This window comes from Conger conger, chromosome 4, assembly GCF_963514075.1.
Source record: "Conger conger chromosome 4, fConCon1.1, whole genome shotgun sequence".
NCBI classification, from domain to species: Eukaryota; Metazoa; Chordata; class Actinopteri; order Anguilliformes; family Congridae; genus Conger; species Conger conger.
Window position 1 is genome coordinate 49,121,555 of NC_083763.1, and position 18,193 is coordinate 49,139,747.

Sequence of the window (18,193 nt, forward strand, 5' to 3'; positions counted from 1 at the left end):
GCTTCCGCTAAAAAAAATTGTCCATAGCAATGGCCTGTTATTCATAGCAGCAGTCTGCTATTCAGAAATAACAGACCGTAGAATGCCGTAAGTGATCACAATCAAGTATTCAACAAAGCCGTGTAATAAAGATTTCATTCAGAAATTTTGAATGTACATCAGTCCCAGTTATGCGTGTAGTTCTGTGACTCTTGTGACAATTGTTTTGGGTTTTTATATTTTTTATATTTTTTTATTTATTATTATTATTATTTTTTATTTTTTTAACCTTATTTGGGCAACTAGTGCAACTGAAGTACCGACTAATAGTGGGCCCTTCCCGGAATACAAACACAACCTAAAAGTTCAGAGTCCACTACCCTAACCGCTGCATGACAAAACAGGACAAACATGACAAATCAAAATCTGATTTGGCCCTGTTTGCATTGTGGGTATGCTCAAATTTGCATAACCTGTAAAAGGAAAACAAGGCAATCACTTTCAGATTCAGTTCAAAGTGATACATGACAGCCCAGAAATTGTATACATTATTGGAGTCCCAGAATAAAACGCACCTAGGTACTTCTAGTTTAATACAAGGATCAGGTGAGCCACACGCCAACTCTTGGATTTTTATCTTTTTCTGTGTGTTGGTAGACAATTATGTGATATAAAATTCCTGAAAACTTGGGCTCCATTTTCCCGGTAGAGCCATTAAAATTTTCCTGGTGTCGCAATGAAAAAAGCATTGTGGAAAGAAATGTGATATTTAAAGCTCCATAACTTTGTAAGGAAAAGCCCTGAATCTTTGTAAATTTGTCTGTTGGGATAATTTTGTATGTAGAATTCATATCTCACCTCAGAAAACATGCATCTACATGGAAGTAGACCGTCTAAATACTCAAGTAGAGAGTTGGGTGAAATTTCTTACATTGGATTCTGGACAGGCTACATTAAAAAAAAAATGGCCACATTGAATATTCCATGAAATATGTTTAAAATGAAAGGAAGAATTTGATGCCGTAGCCGATAGAGCACTATCCGCAAGCTCATTGTGAGCTGCGACGTTGGCGGTTTGAATCCGGCCGCACAACCTCTGTTTGCATGTCTCCATTCTTCCTGCCTCAAAGCTGAATAAGGCCTGAAAGTATCTTTAAAAACAGAAAAAAAAGAAAAGATAAATAAAATAAGTAAAAGGAAGAATTTAAACTGTGTCCGTCGCTCTGGATAACAGTGTCTGCTCAAAGATGAAAACGTGCAACGATATCTACAATATCCAGTAGTTTAAAATACACTAGGCCTATTAAGTAATATGGCCCAAAACCAATGAAAACATTAAATTACATTACATTGGCATTTGGCAGACACTCTTATCCAGAGTGACGTACAGTTGTTTAGACTAAGCAGGAGACAATCCTCCCCTGGATTAGAGCCTCCGACCTTGCGTATCCCAGTCCTGTACCTTAACCACTACGCTACAGGCCGCCCCCAAAAAGACATTTGACTTACACACAAGACCTGGCAAGCTGCTCACTTCATCGGCTGCACTACGCATGCCTCCGCCTTGAGCAGGGCCCGGAGGCAAGGGAGGGCGGAAATTAGAAGGAATACCTTTTTTTTTTTTTTTTTTTTTTTTTTTTTAGTGAGTCTTTGTGAAAATGATAGCTATACAACTGGGAGGAGAAGTTTGCTCCGGGAAAAGAAGTTTGCTTCACCCCACAAGATTTGTTGGCCTGCTAGCTGGGAGCAGGCGGACAGGATAATGCTCCACAGAGATAAATGAAGGGGTGTGTAGGTGTAGGGGCTGGGGGGGGTGTAGCCAGAGTTTGGTGAGAGCGCGAGGGAGGGGGTTGGTGGGTCGGCCTGTAATGGATACGGCAGTTGTTCGAGAGAGTGAAAAGCGCAGGAAGTCGGAAGATGACTTTCAACTCTTCCCTCAGTAACGGTATCTGCTTCCAGCAGCCTTCGCTGATGGTGGAGATAAAGGCTGTTTCCTGCCGGGGCTTCTGGGCCTACCTTATGGCCACGCGCGGCTCAGTCAGGGACAAGGCTGGAGGAGAGAGACAGAGAGAGACAGAGAGAGACAGAGAGAGCAGAGAGACAGAAAGAGGAGAGAGAGAGAGAGAGAGAGAGAGAGAGAGAGAGAGGCAGAGAGAGAGACAGGGGAGAGAGAGACAGACAGAGAGAGAGAGAGACAGAGGGTGTGGTGGTGCAGAGAGTGGATGATGACGGCCAGTGCGAGTGGTCCTTGTTGTGATGCTTGGAATTAATTTTGGTTCTGTTTTGCTTCTCAATCTTGGGTTAGTGTCAGTTTGAGGTTGTGGAATGTTGGGTGTGTGCAGTTGGTGTGGCAATAGATGCGTCTCAATAGACTCGTACATGTGCGATCATCCCAGTATCCGCTCCCGTGTGCATTTTCTACCGTGTCTGTTTTTGAAGTATTTGAAAGCATCTGCTTCACTTTGTTGGCTTTTTTTTATTTTATATTATTCTTCCTGCTGTGTGTATGTGTGTGTGAGGGAGAGAGAGGGGTAGAGGGAGGGGGAGAGAGAGGAGGAGAGAGGGAGGGAGGGGGAGAGGGAGGAGAGAGGGAGGGGGAGAGGGAGGAGAGAGGGAGGAGAGAGGGAGGGGGAGAGAGAGGAGGAGAGGGAGGGGGAGAACATTATTAAGGGTCTTCCTGTGAAGTTGAGACATGCTGACATTCCTGATGGAGGTGGGAGGAAGAGGTCTGAGTGTCTGTGTTTTGGTGTGCATGTGTGTGAGCTTGCATGTGTTCCTTTGGGGTGTTGAGCCTTGCTCTGGCATGGCTGAAATTTGCTTCAATTCACAAATTACCACATATTTTGCCTAACGAAGTGAATATTGTGAGAAGTGTGTCTGTGATATAGTTGGTGGGCAAACTTCTGATAGGCAAAATATGTGGTCATCTGTGAATCCAGGTTTTTACATTACAATTTCAGAAAAGCTTCATTGGGATTGGTCTAGCTGTTTGTGCCTCAGCAGTTATCATTATCCAATAGGCATTGTGGATAGCGCTGTTTACAGTAGTCAAACAGTGTCTTCCATTTTATCATGACACATGATAGCACAGGGGGGCTCTATAATCTGTGCACCTTTTTCATATGTATTTGAAACACTTTAAATCAAAACTGCCTTTTCTTTAGAGAAATGACCAAAAACCCATCCGAGGATGTAGTTCAGCTTTCTAACAAATTCACAAACCAGTTTGTCAAATTGTTCCGCAACTCTTATGCTTTTTGATCCTCATCCCGCCCTGTAGCGCAACTCTTTTAAAGTCTGAGGGACTCTGACAACAGCCCCCGCCAGCCCAGGATAATCACACGTTCGCATCAGCACACAATAGCAGTCCAGCCAGGACACCGGTAAGCAGGCCGCGACCTCTGGTCCACCAGGCAGAGAGGCTGGGCTTTAAGAGCGCTAATCTGGACAGCATGCTGTTCCATGGATGTGAGCTCATCGCCTTGTGTTTCTGAGGGTGAGGGCAGAGGGGAAATGTTTGTCCAAGTCAAACCATTTTGTCCTCACTTCCATGCTATAATGGGATTAGATTCAGTCGGTTAATGAGAATGGTGCTCTCTCCAGTGTGAACAATGCTTTCTTTTCATTGTTGCTGGTTAAGATGGGCCATCTTCATCATAAGTGCTGTGTAAGGCAATATTCATTCATTCATTATCCTAACCCGCTTATCCTGAACAGGGTCGCAGGGGTGCTGGAGCCTATCCCAGCATACATTGGGCCAAAGGCAGTAATACACACTGTACAGGTCACCAGTCCATCGCAGGGCACACACACCATTCACTCACACACTCATAACTACGGGCAATTTAGACTCTCCAATCAGCCTAACCTGCATGTCTTTGGACTGTGGGAGGAAACCCACACGTACACGGGGAGAACATGCAAACTCCACACAGAGAGGCCCCGGCCGACGGGGATTCGAACCCAGGACCTCCTTGCTGTGAGGCGGCAGTGCTACCCACTGCACCATCCGTGCCGCCTGTAAGGCAATATGAAGTGATTAATTATAAAAATTAAAACGTTTTTGCCCAAGGCATTTCTGGGCTGTACGGTAACTTTTTTTTTTTTCAAGGAGCACTTGAGCTCCTAATTTGAAAAAATTGAAGGAGCACACTAATGCTATTAAATAATTTTTCTGGTTAGCACACATCAATTTTCAGGAGCAAATACCCCAAAAAAGAGCATTTGAAGAGTCCTGCACTTTGGAAAGAGTCAGATAAAGTAGTAGGAACTGAATGGACTTCAGGAGTTTTGAGTTGTGGAGGGTTTCAATGATGGGATTATAATAAAAGGTCACACCTTACGAGGGTTCCCTGTCTGAGTTAGTGATATTGACCACCAAAATAGAATAAAAACCAGTATCATGTTGCTGATTTATCAGTGGTTTTTCATCATTGGTAATCATAATTGGAATTTTGGGTGTTCTTACTTTGGTGTAATTAAGGTTTATTTCATGAGCATAAGGTATATTATCTGAGGTGGGTAGATGGATGAACAGACAGTGGTCACAGAAACCCATGAAATGTTGCATCTTAGGAAGGTGGGACATTAAAAAAAACTAAGTGTTAAGCTAATTTACTTTGCTAATTTACTTCCTGATTAAAATAACTATTTTTGCCATAATAGGCCAACTCACAATAGTGGCACAATAAATATATGTCTTTAATAAGTTTATTATGACACTTGTAACAGAAGTCGGACGAAATACACTAATGTTTTAACCAAACCAAGTTTTGCCAAAAAGGCTAATAATAATAACAGATAAACTCTCTTTAGTAATTTATGTTTTATGTACTAGTTGATATAAAACATGTCAACGCAATGTTGTGCAAGCTACAGTGTTGTAGGCAGAAATACATTTTTGGACAGGCCTGTGAAAACATGGGTAGGCGACTAGGTAGGTTTTTCGCAATACGCAAAATTGTATTGCCTTACGGTGTTGGAAAGTTAGCTAGCTAATGTCAATCTAAAGGACTGCTGGGTATGTTTGCCCAAGTCAACATGCTGGAGCAGGTCCAGAAGAAGCCTGTCAGGATAGCATGTGAAAAACTATGACTTGCGTAAAGCAAAATATATTACGCATATCAGATAATAAACCCGGAAATTAATTGCTCATAGCTGCTACACATTCACAAACGATGTATCTAACCAGGAATTTTCCTTCGAAGCGTGCATGATGTCATCTGCCCGCCCTGCTGTCTGTCCATTTTAGCTTGCAAATGTCATGTGATAATTGCTAAATATGACTTCATGTTTTTCAAATTGAGAAATTAAGTATTAGTTGAGGGAAAAGGGATGAAGACAACAGGAAGAATTGTCTCCAGGCCGTTGGTTGTCTGTTGGTTTAACCAGTTGCAGTTTTCCGAAGCCTCTCACAGGCCATGTGTGGGGCTCAGGTATGATGGCTGAGGGAGAACAGGCTGTGGCCTGTCAGGCCCACATTTCTGTACGGGCGTCCAGTTCTCTGCCTGCTATTAATAACCACCTGCTGGAGAGTGAAAACCGAGACCTGCAGAACTGGGCTGTCTGACATTACCTCTCCCTTTAACTGTGAGACACACACACAGAGACACGCACGTACGCACACAAAGTCACACCACTGCAAGCCTTAAACCCATAGACGTATACATCTAATTTTAAAAATAAATAAATACACATGTATTTCTGCAAGCACAGACACGCATACACAGTCACATAGGGATGCGCACATAGTGTACAGTCATATAGTCACAGTGAGGCACATAGCGGCACCCGCACACACGCACGCACACACGCGAGCACACACGCGCGCACAGCCACCCCAGCTGGCCTTTTCCCAGCTCACCGTGTCTTTATCTTTGGAGGCTAAGGGGCGTGTGACGCACCTCGTCGTGTCAGTCTGGGGTTTTGTTCTGCATCCCACTTGTTATAATCTGTCACCTTTAGTGGATTCGACCTTTAGCTGGGCGGGGAGACGGAGCGGTAGACAGAGATTGACATAAGCCTTTCAGTTCTTTTTTTTTTTTTTCTGAATTCAAAATATAGTTCGTTTATTAAAAATTTTACATTGTTTATTGTCTGATACATTTTGCAAACCTTCTACTCCATTGCACTCTAGATATCGGTGTAACCTAATGTCAGCGTGTCTTGTCTGCTATCAGTCCTGGAGCTTTCTCTTCATCTTCTTCTCACTTCTCTTCTCCTCCTTCCCGTTCCTCTCGTTCATCCTCCCGGGACAGCGGCTTGGCACCCAACCCTAAAATTACTGGAGCAGGGCCTCTCTCTTCCTTCCCGCCCCCTTCCCCGCCCTCCTCACCCCTCCCTCCCCACCCACCCCTCCCTCCCTCCCTCCCATTCCGTCCGTGTGACATAAGCCGACAGCTGAAGAGTGTCAGCGCTGCCAAACCCAGCTCCCCTCTCCCAACAGCCTCCGGCGAGAAAGAGAAGCTGGCTGTAACCACCGCCTTCTAAAGTGCGCATTTTTCTCCCCGCACTCACCGCGCCCGTGTCCAGGCGTCGATTTAAATATAGGTACCACCCGGTAGCTAGGGAAGGGATGTGCCAAATAAAGAATAAAGAAAAAAGAAACGGCAGAATGCAATCGGACTGCCTCCTACCGGCTGAGGGCAGGCTGCAGCCAGCCGACCCCTCAGACACCGGGGCCGGTGAAAAACGGAATCAGCCGGAAGACGGGTCGGCACCGGGCGCATTTTTTCCAGGGGCCTTCCGCGTCTGTGCTTCCCGCCTGGAGCAGTTCAGAGCGCTGACACTCACCCGCGGTCAGAAGGTCTTCAGGATTGTTGCGGTCGAAGAGATAATTGCGCCGGTCGATTTCCTAGCCGTTGCACCAGGACCGGCGTCTGGCCCTTAAACGGGCATGTCAAAACTGCCCCGATAATTATGGCAATTACAGCCAATTACAGTCCCCCCCCCCCGCACTCCTGCCTCTCTCTCTTTGGTGCTGGCACCGTAGGGAGATGTGGAGATTGCTCTGGTAAATGGGCCCCGTGGGGTTTAGCCATAAATGAGCAGGGCTTCTGGCTTTGACAGCTCGGGCTGCGCTCCGCGGCTAACGCTAATCGTCAAGCAGAGCAGCGCATTCAACTGGTGTCAGGTTGTAGCTACTGTCTCCCAATCAATATATGCGGCCCATTTGGTCAGCTGTTAATAATGCATTTATATTTAGTCTGGGCTTCAGAGTGGTTTAGGGGGCAGTGGCAGTGGTTTGTGGGAGCTTCAAATGCCAGAGCTCGGTTACCACCATTAATCTTTGAACCAAGTGAATCAATGTTTATGCATCCCATTAAAAATGTAATTTTCTGATGTGTTGATAGGGAAAGAACATTTGTTAGTCTTGTTTCTCAAGAAAATCCCATTAATAACAGTTGGACTCAAACAAGAATGCATTTATTGATCTTATCAGTCGGCATATGTTCGATGTGGCCAATTAAATTTATACCCGTTTCAGTGTTAGCAACTCTGTTCTTATTTTTCCAGGCACATTTGACCTATAACCACATAGGTCATGTAAGTGGCCATTTTAGAGCATTACACAATGGTCACAGTTTGTGGGCAACTATGCATTCCATTTAAAGCCAGCAGTTCCTTTGCAGTCCACTGCGTGGACACTATACAGGACAGACAGCTGGGTGCACCATGGAGACCAGCTGGAAAACTATTAATCTTTAAGCCGCAAATGTAAAACAGACATGGTTATATCACAGGAGCTACATTTTTCCGGAGGGGAGGGGGATGAGGACATCATATCCATTCTATTCCTTTGTACTCATTGCATCATAAACAATGGGGACCTGTCTCTGTGTGGCTCAGTTTGGCTGGGTTTAAGGCAGTTCGCAAGTTGGGCTCCAGCAGACATGAGTAGGAGGAGGATTATTTTTGTTTTGCTCACCAGCTGGACTTGGGAGTGCCCAATCAATCATCGGGGGGTGCAAGCACATGACAGGATGCTGGCTTCCCAGCCAAGTGAAACCCTCCCATCATTGGATGGCGTTACAGCCAGTTGTGCACTGCCAGCCAGTTGACATTCTCACGGTCTGGATGGGCAGCCTGTAGTGTCGCTAAGTCTAAGGTACATGACTGGGACTGGTTGCCGGTTCAAGCCCCATTGTAGCCACGATAAGATCTGACAGCTGTTGGGCCCTTGACCAAGGCCCTGAACCCTGCATTGCTCTAGGGTGGATTGTCGCCTGCTTAGTCTAATCAACTGTAAGTAGCTATGGATAAAAGCCTCAGATAAATTAGAAATGAGAAATGAGAAATTATATTTGGTACCATGCCACGTGGTCTTCCATGAACTTGAACTATAACTACAATTAGCCACCCAGCAGCCTCCTGCATTTTTGAAGTTCCACATAGATATTCATGCTAAATGATATCTGTAAGATGAAATCATTTTTCACAGAACTTTGAGTAGATGACTGACTCTCCATACCAATCCAAATAATGTAATTGGTGTTTATTGACGGTTATAACTTTCGGCATTTTCCTCCCACAGACATATGAAGATCCACGACAAGGACCCCAACACAGCCTTGCCCACCACCCCTCCCTCGCCCAGCAAGCGACGACGCCCCTCCGCCAAGAGGAAGCCCAGCCTGGAGGGCGAAGGAGAGCGGATGGACATGCCGCCCAGCAAGAGGGTACACACCCATTCTTTCATCCCCCTTCACCCCACTGCCTGTGGCCCACTGATTCCGGGTGTCATGACCCCCTCATCCCCCCCCTTTACTGCATCCAGACCTGGGTCAGAATTGTTTTGGATTCAAATACTTATCTGTGTTTTACTGAGCTTGTCTGGTGTATTGGAGTCTATGAAATACTCTCAAAAAATGCAAAAAAACTGCCTTCTGTTCCTCTCGGTTGGCTCGTTTGCACCAGGCAAGATGAATCGAGCACAGGAAAGTAATTGAATCCAGAACAATTACGTATTTGACCCAGGTTCTATTGTGTTATTAATGGTGCTCTGTCTGCCCCAGGTACCGGAGGACATCATAGCCGATGAGCTGGATCCAGCCAAGGGTGAGGAGGAGCTGTTCCCCTGTCCCATCTGCTTCAAGTCCTTCGTCTGCAAGTTGGACCTGGATTCCCATATAGACACCCATCCAGACTCCACACTCAGGTACTGGGCCTCTACACACTCACACCAGATGCGGTTTTTTGGTTTCAAATACTTTTCTGCACTTTACTTCTAGAGCTTGTCTGGTGTACTGGAACCTATGAAATACTCTCAAAAAGACCCACGGTCTGGTCTTCTCCATAGACACACCATACCAACCAGTGGTGTGATGATGTGACTTGCACTAACCTGCTATTGTCAGCCAGTGAGTCCCAATGATTAGGTCAAGAAAAAGTCTCTGAACCATGCAGTCTGCCTTTGGGTCGCCTCCCAACTCCCCATCGTTCAGGCCGCGATTGCCAGGCAGGGCCCGCCGGGTTGCCTTGGCAATGCAGGAGCGGTGGTGCTACCTCGCGGCTTGCTATCCTCCCAGAGGCTGAGCGATCCTCGCCTTTCACTCTGCTGGAGTGAATCCAGGGGCAGTTGGGCACGGTCTCCCCCTCACCGGCCTGCGAGAGTCTGCGTGGAATGACCGTAAACGACTTAAAAAAAGATCAAAGTGCACAATTAACAGACGCTTTTAAAAAAAAGACCTCTTAGCATCCCTTTGTGTTGGCCAAGGTGTATTCGCATGGGCTCATTGTCTCCACGCTCCTTTTGCCGCTCGCCCCTTTATGTAACGCACGCCTCTGGTTGCCGTGGGAGGGCAGACATTGGGGCATTCAGAAGTGTCTCCGTAGTTGCCGGGAGACCGCAGAGGTGGCCCACAGAAGCGAGCTTTGTGCGGAGGGAGCTATAATTTAATATATCCGAGCCGGGCGGACTCCTCGAGCATACCAACGGCGTGCGGGGCTACCGAGAGGGGGGTCGAGGGCTTTCAAGGCCCGCTTCCCCACTAACGGCTATTGTGCGAGCAACGACCGTAAAACCCGCTCCCGCCCAGAATGCGGGATTCAAACCAGACCCGGCCTACGCAGGGAGCTAGGAATGAATCCCAGTCAGGCTGATGTCAGCACTTCAGTGCGTGTGTAAGGCCTGACTGTCCCTCACCGTCCCCCTCGCCGCCCCTGGCCCTGGCTGGGTGAATCAGAGGGGGACTTGGTCTGACTGCTCGACTCCCGGTTAGGGGTGATTGGAGACGGGGGGCAGTGGTGGTGGTGGTGGTGGTGGTGGTGGTGGGGGGGTAGGCTGGAGGTTAGCATATCGCCGTAAACACCACAACCCCCCGCAGTCCTCGGCACCATTGTCCGGCGGAAAGATTTAATGGCACTCAATACCGCCACAGAAAAGTGTCCAGTCAGGAAACAAAAGCCACACAAAAGAGGCTGCCAAGGCTTTCAGTACAGCTGCCTGTGTACTGGAACTGTGTGTACATTTGAGGAAGCGCTGCTAATTCAGCGCTCATCCCGTTTCATAAGCACGAGGAGCTAAGAGGACGTGACGCGCGGCTTGTTGGGTCCAGCTTTAGGTGTGTCTGTCGCTGCGAGGGCTCCCTGGGCGATAGTGGCTCCGCTCCAGTGGAGGATGGTAATCTGGGTGTGAGCCGTCCTGTGCAGGATTAGACATGACAGCTCTAATCCTGGGATGGGCTTGAGTCCTGTGAAGTGAGCAGTCTGTGTGTACACAAACACGCACAGACATATGTACACAAACACACGCAAAGACATACACAGACAAACACACACAAAGACGTACACACACACAAACGCACGCACAGACATATGTACACAAACACATGCAAAGACATACACACACAGACGCACGCATAGACCTGCACACACAAACACACGCACAGACATACACACAAACACATGCACAGATATACACACATACACAAGTCTCATTTTCAATCATGGTTACGGGAGGAATGTGTCACAGCATCGCAAGATCGCCTGGTCCGATCATATGGACGGCTGGGTATGTTCTCGCCATTTCCCTGGGGAAGAGATGCACTCTGGGAAGAAGACAAGCCAGGGAGGGAGTATGATGCTCTGGGCAATGTTCTGCTGAGAAACCCCGGGTGCGGGCATTATTATGGACGTCAATTTGACACGTGCCACGTACGGTGCGAGGGAGTACTGGAACAAGAAGTCCAATCCACGGCAGCTCAACCTCAGAACTTCCAGGACTTAGAGGATATGCTGCTAACTACTTGGTGCCTGACACCACAGGGCACCTTCAGAGGTCATGCCGTGGGTCAGAACTGTTTTGGTGGCACACAGAAGTCCAACAGTATATATATATATTTTTTCTCTCTCCCAGCCTCACAATGGCTTACTTGACTGCCAGTGGCAAAACTTGTGCCAAAGGCCATGAACTCCAAAGGCAATCAAAAGCCTAGAATAAAGACTAGATACAGATGTACAGGTGACAGTCTGCACTTTAAACGTTTAAATATCCATTGTTTCATTTCATATCCAAAGAGTACAGGGCCAAAATAAATTGTACCACTTACAGGATATACTTACAGACTGCACTGTATACATCATATGTACATATACAAATCGTATGAAGGCTGTCTGTCCTGTGCTCTTGAGGAAGTAGAGCTTGATGGTGGTTTGATAAATACTGTGACAAGCATATTAGAATTGCTATTTAGGTTTTTGAGAAACTGAAAGTTGCTCCGGATAACAGCTTCTGGTAAATGCCGGCAAGATAAAATAAATGAAAATGGAAGTGTCAGTCACTGTGCCCGTGTGACTTAGCATCCAAGAATCTGCATGTTGTAAGAATGGGATCCATCCACTCTCGTCCACGAATCAGAGTTCAGTTGGGGAACAGGAGAGCGGGAGGAGGGAGGTGCACCAGCGATTAGCTCGCCTGTCCCAGTCACAGCAGAGTGTCCGTGTTGATAAAGAAGATTAGAGCCCCCGCGGACACCTCCTCGCAGCCCTCCCGAGCAGCGCGGCTCGATAAGAGCCACACAGCGCGTCACAGACAATAAGCAGCTGTCCCTGTCAGCACTTAATGAACGCAAGGGTAATGGTGACACAGGTCATCTCTGACACTCTGGGAACCGGGACCTGTAGCACCGAGCTAGGACCGCGGCCAGAAAATGTGCACTCCCATTATTGTTCTGTACTAAAGGTTCTTAGCTGGGCTTAAGTAAGGTTATATCATGCTGCCTACTGTACACAGCCAAAAGTGGACCCTTTTCAGTTCTGCAAACTGCAGTTCTAGTTCTGTTCAAGTTATGAGGTGTCAAGTATTCTGTCATAAATGTTGTGAGGAAATCTTGACCTGCATGTTTGCGAGAAACTTGCATGCTTACATACAGGGATGGCCAGCAGAGGAAAGATTGTGAACTAAGGGGGAAGGGTTGTGATTTTTGCCTTTGTTTTTTATATAGTGATCTGAGAGTGAGTGTAATTGTGAAACTAAATGCTTCCTGATCAAAAGTGACATCTGGGAAACAATGGAGGCACAGGTTATATCATCAGAAACAAACGCTTGATATTTCGCATTGGTTGTATATTTGTGATGATGATGATAATAATGACGATCCGCTTCCCTCCAGATGTGACCTGTGCTGCATCAGTTTCCGCACACACCGCAGTCTGCTGCGTCACAACGCCGCCATCCACAAGAAGCTGCCCACCGACCCTGCCGGACAACCCTTCATCCAGAACAACCCCTCTATTCCCGTGGGCTTCAATGACCTGGCCTTCATCGACTTCTCCTGCCGGAAGTTCCCCCATATCGCCCAGGTGAGTCTTATGAAGTCTGAAAGATTTACCGGTTTGCCTGCACGTCTTCCTTTTTGATGGAGATTGTGAATTTCAGGTCTTGCTTGGATGTGGAATAGAAATCTTTTTATTTTACCTGCTCTCAGAAACTGGTTGAACTGCACTTCTGGGTCTTGTTTCCTTGCACATCATTGCTTTAAAACTTTAAGCTGCCTAGCTGTGACTGTGCCTCTTTTCATTGTGTCTGACCCTATATCCTTTTGAATGACAGGTTTGGTGTGAGACCAACCTTCGACGATGCACCAGCAAGTTCCACCGGTTTGTGTGCGAGACATGCAACAAGGCCTTCCCCTTGCAGTCGGCCCTCGAACTGCATATAGCCACACACAGCGACGTGGGTGCAGCTGAGGAGTCGCCCCTCCCCATGGACATGCCCCCTGATAAGGGGCAGGCCGGGTTCCTGGAGTCCCTGGGCTTGCAGCACATCTCTCGGGCGAAGAGCTCACTCAAAGAGGAAGAGGCCTTGCAGGCAGAGCTGGACAGCATTCGGGTCATCCACGTGGAGCCTTCCAAGTCCAACCTACCTCAGGAGGCGGGCTGCCTGGGCGGACTGGGCATCCCCCTGCTGGACCCCGCCTCCCTCCAGGGCCTGTCCCAGAGGGGCGGCCTCAGCATCCTGTCTCTGCAGCCCTTCCAGAAGGGCTTCATCTTCCAGCCCGACGGCGGCGCCGTGGTCAAGCCCATATGCAGCGAGGGCATGGAGTTGGCCGACATCCAGCAGATCCTCAAGATGGCCTCCGCGGTCCCCGCCCAAATCACCCTGCCGCCCCTCTCCAAGGCGCCCTGCAGCGGCACGCAATCCAGCTACAAGCAGATGCCCCCGCTGAAGCCAAAGCCCCTGGTGGCCCCCCGTACCAGCATGGCCGCCTCCACGCCGCCCCCTCTCATGAACGCCCAACAGGCCTCCCCTGGCTCCATCAGTCCCAGCCTCCCACCCCCGCCCAACCAGCTGATCAAGACCCCCATGGAGTCCTTCTCCTCTTCCTCCTCTTCCTCTTCCTCCTCCTCATCCTCGTTCAGCAGCCAGGACTCCATGGATAAGGCGCAGATGGAAGCCGACTGCATGGGCGACGCCTTAATGCCGATGGACACGGACCAGCGCAAGATCAAGCAGGAGGAGGCGGAGGAGAGGGGCGCAGGTGGGAAGAAGCCCGCGGGCCGCAAGAATATGTACCCCTGCCGCTTCTGCGACCAGGTCTTCGCCTTCTCCGGGGTCCTGCAGGCCCACATGCGCTACCACCTGGGCATCTCGCCCTACCAGTGCAACATCTGCGACTACGTGGCCCCCGACAAGGCCACGCTGATCCGCCACCTGCGTACCCACAGCGGGGAGCGGCCCTACGTCTGCCGCGTCTGCCACTACCCCTTCACCGTCAAGGCCAACTGCGAACGGCACCTCCGCAAGAAGCACATGAAGAACACCCGCAAGGAGATCGAGAAGAACATCGAGTACGTGACCTCAGCCGCTGGCACCCTGGACCTGCTGGAGTCGGCCAGCGCCGGAGAGGCCACCTGCCGCTACTGCGGGGAGGACCTGAAGACCTACCGTGCCCTGCAGATCCACCTTCGCACCCACAATGGCTGCCAGCGCAAGCCCTTCGAGTGCCGCCGGTGCGGGGCGGCCTTCCTGGCCAAGAGGAACTGCATTCACCACCTGCTCAAGCAGCACCCTGAGGTGCAGGAGTGGGAGATGGAGGACCATATCGCCACTCTGCAGCCAGCCAGCACCGCAGGGTCGAGGACCGGCCCCCTCCCTCAGAACGGACTGCCCCCCGTTAAGGTGGAGGATGTGAGCTGCTACGCAGCCGACCTGGACCAGCCCCTGGACTTCTCCAGCAAGAGCCGCGGGGGCGGAGGCACAGGGGGCTCATCCGGTATCAAGCTGGAGGGAGCCCATTCTGCCCAGCTGTCCCCCTACAACTGTTCCATGGAGCCGATGGACTTGTCCCTGCCCAAGAAACCGAAGAGAGAAGCTCCACCCCTCCTTCAAGCTGCGAAGGAGATAAAGGTGGAGCAGCCCGCTCCCAGCAGTGTGGACCTCCCTCACCCCCTGGCTATCCTTGGCAAAGACAAGAGCGAGAAACCCGCAGAGGAGAAGCCCCAGCGGCCAGCATCGTTCCAGCTGTCCCTCCCCGCAGCCTCCCCTCTCAGCAGTGCCCCCTCTGCTGCGGCCCGGTCCCAGAGGCTGAAGCCGCTGTTGCCCAAACCTGCCTCTGCGACCCTCAAGGAGCTCCCTCCGCTGGCCTCCATCGCCCAGATCATCTCCTCAGTCTCCGCTGCTCCAGACCTGCTGAAGAGGGAGAACAATCCCAGCAGCCTCTGCAGGGCGCCCGCCACCGAAAAGACTGTGAACCTCAAAGGCCCCGTGGTGGACTCAAACCCTCCCAGTCCCGAGGACAACCTCGACGGATCCGGGGAAGATCCCCCTCCAGACGGCTCCAAGAAGAGAGCCAGCAAGAGGCCCTCCCGTTGCAAGGAGCGGCCAAACTGCGGCCTCGCCAGCGTTGGCGAAGGGATTGACCTGGAGTCCAGCGGGGAATTCGCCAGCGTGGAAAAGATGCTGGCCACGACCGACCCCAACAAGTTCAGCCCCTACCTGCAGCCCAGCCCACCAATGTCCCTGAAGGAAGAGATGACTGACGCCGGCCCCAGCGAAGACGAGAAGGAGGCCCAGGATGACCGGCAGCACCAGCCACAGGCCAAGGGGAAGAAGAACGCATACTCCAACTCCCTGCAGAAGATGACCTGCCCCTTCTGCCCCCGCGTCTTCCCCTGGGCCAGCTCTCTGCAGCGACACATGCTAACACACACCGGTAAGATGACAACAAGTCCAACATTAACTGTCATCGCAAAACAACATCAGAAAATAATGCACTTGCTTTGTGAGCCATTTTCCATCCAACTCATTTGGAACATACTCAAAAATTGTGATGGTTACGTACAGGTTATAAATTACACTGAAACGGCAATGTATAGAAATGTGGTATGATATAGTCGTAGTCATGCTCATCTGATTGTAAGATACAGTACCAGTCAAAAGTTTTGACACACCGTGGCTTTTTCTGCTTTTTCCTATTATGGTTTTATAATCTATTATATTAATCTGTCTCAAGCATTGAACGAATTTGTACTTTGACCACATATGATTACAAAATGTGAAAATAAAACATTAATCAAAAAAGCCAGAAGAAGGCAAATTGTGTCAACTTTTGACTGGTACTCTATGTTTCTGAGGCTTCCAAATTTTCTCATTCCTTTTTTTAGCTGAGAGACATTCTTCATTCATCATTCACAGCTGATAGGTTATCACAGGATTGGAAGTCAATGTTTGGCAATATGACCTGCCCATACCACACTGGCTTGAAGGTCTTCATACACTGAAGAGGAAAACAGCTTATGTTCATGAATAAATGTTACTTTATATTTATTATACAAAATGGAGGAAGGAGACATTGTTCCTCCATTTTGAATACCTGTTGCACTTGTGTCTCTTCGATGCCAAAGTTTTTCTCCCCACTGTATGAATTGGAATCAAGATCAGTTCCTTATGGACTTCTACAATTCGAAAGACCAATTAAATGGTCTGATCATAACACATATTGCATCACTTGCATATTTCATTTACAAGAAGTACATGGAGTCTAAGTCTCATGTCTGTCTGTCTGTCTGTCTGCCTGTGGCCGGCAGGTCAGAAGCCTTACCCCTGTCCCAAATGTGAGGCCTTCTTTTCCACCAAGTCCAACTGCGAGCGTCACCTGCTGCGAAAGCACGGCGTAGCCAATCGCACGCTGCGTCGCAATGGCGCCATACCGAAGGCCAAGGATGCAGATGAGGGGTCGCGGGAGAGTGCGGGTATGGCCCAGGGTTGATGAATTACATATACACACGCACACACGCAGAAACGCACGCACACACATACACACACACACACACACACACACATAACTGGATCCCCTCTCTTGTGTGTTCATCAAGTCAGTGTGTGGTTCATTAATTAACTGAGGCTCAGAGGGCCATGCTTTGGTAACTGTTCTGCTGCACTGCCCTCTAGTGGATTTTATGGATGGGAGCTGTGTGCGCAGTGAAGTGGACTGAGCATTCAGGATCTATATGAATCCGTTTTAAAAAGATTGTTTTTTTTTGCCCTTAATTCAGTCTTGTCACATACACTGCAAAGAAGAAAATACTTTTTGGAGGACAAATGTGAATAAAGTGAAAACTTTATTCATATTCACACCATAAGGAAGGCGCTCTCCTTTTATTTATTTTTAAATTCCCATGAAAACGGTTATAACCCTCCTAACAAAGAATTGTGTTTTTCAGAGAGCATGTCTGAGACTGAGCTCCTGGCAGGAGAGGCCCAGAACGCTAATGCCAGCGAACCTGAGAGGAAGCCAGCCACACCCGCCCCCAAGGAGCAGACAGAACCAGTCCCACTGGAGCAGCTGGGCCACCAGGGGGAGACACCGAGCCAAGCAGGCCAAGCTGGGGCGGAGCCCGCAGAGAACAACAACGAGGATGACGACTCGCAGAGCAACAGGAGCCTGGACCTCGACTTTGCCAGCAAGCTGATGGACTTCAAGTTCTCCGAGGGCGACCAGCAGCAGCCGACAGCAGGGGGCAGCGTGGCGCCCGCCAGCACTGCCACTCCAGAGTCCAAGCACACCTGCAGGACCTGCAAGAAGAGGTTCCGCTACGCCACCACCCTGGCCCGCCACGAGAGGGCGCACCTCCCAGAGGGCTCGGTGGACCCGGTCCGGAAGGTGACGCGGCGGTCGGCGGAGGCCAGCCGGGCCCAGGGCCCCGCCGCTGAGGAGGAGCCCGAGGACGAACAGCAGGAGGAGGAGGAGCAGGAGGAGAAGAAGGGGGCGGACAGCGAGGGGAACGCCAGCGGGGCGGACAGCAGCACGGAAGAAGAGAAGGAGAAGGAGGAGAAGAGCGACGAGGAGGGCGGGGCCTCGGAACCAAAGGGCGGCGGCGGTGCTGGGAGCAAGGCGGACAAGAGGAAGAAGATCTGCAACGTGTGCAGCAAGCGCTTCTGGTCTCTGCAGGACCTCACCAGACACATGCGCTCTCACACAGGTGAGCATCACGCCGTCAGCACTGAAGCATTGTAGCTATCACTACTGTCAATGGTACAGGCAGGAACCTAGAGTTGTGTCACGTATAATTATACGTCTACGTGATAGGATGTAGTTGAGTGGAATTACATTGTGAAACATAAAGGTCTATGGTTTATATATTTTATATAGGAAGTAATGTGGAAATCAAAGGACCTAAGTGAGGCAAGAGCAAATAAACCAAGGGAAGTTTAATAGCTGGTTTCCGCTTGTTTTGACCAAGGGAACTTACTATTTCCTGTTTGGCGATTGTT

General features: G+C 49.5%; 1 protein-coding gene across 3 annotated transcripts in view; it reads left to right on the forward strand.

The window, feature by feature from the left end:
* Positions 1-18,193, forward strand: part of LOC133126538 (ras-responsive element-binding protein 1-like) — a 71,159-nt gene that overhangs the window by 49,166 nt on the left and 3,800 nt on the right. For all 3 annotated transcript variants that reach the window (XM_061238858.1, XM_061238857.1, XM_061238859.1), the window contains 6 exons: positions 8,513-8,657; positions 8,994-9,136; positions 12,591-12,780; positions 13,031-15,632; positions 16,507-16,671; positions 17,143-17,901. In XM_061238858.1, coding sequence (XP_061094842.1) covers positions 8,513-8,657; positions 8,994-9,136; positions 12,591-12,780; positions 13,031-15,632; positions 16,507-16,671; positions 17,143-17,901 — 4,004 coding nt within the window. The remainder of the gene's footprint in view (positions 1-8,512; positions 8,658-8,993; positions 9,137-12,590; positions 12,781-13,030; positions 15,633-16,506; positions 16,672-17,142; positions 17,902-18,193) is intronic.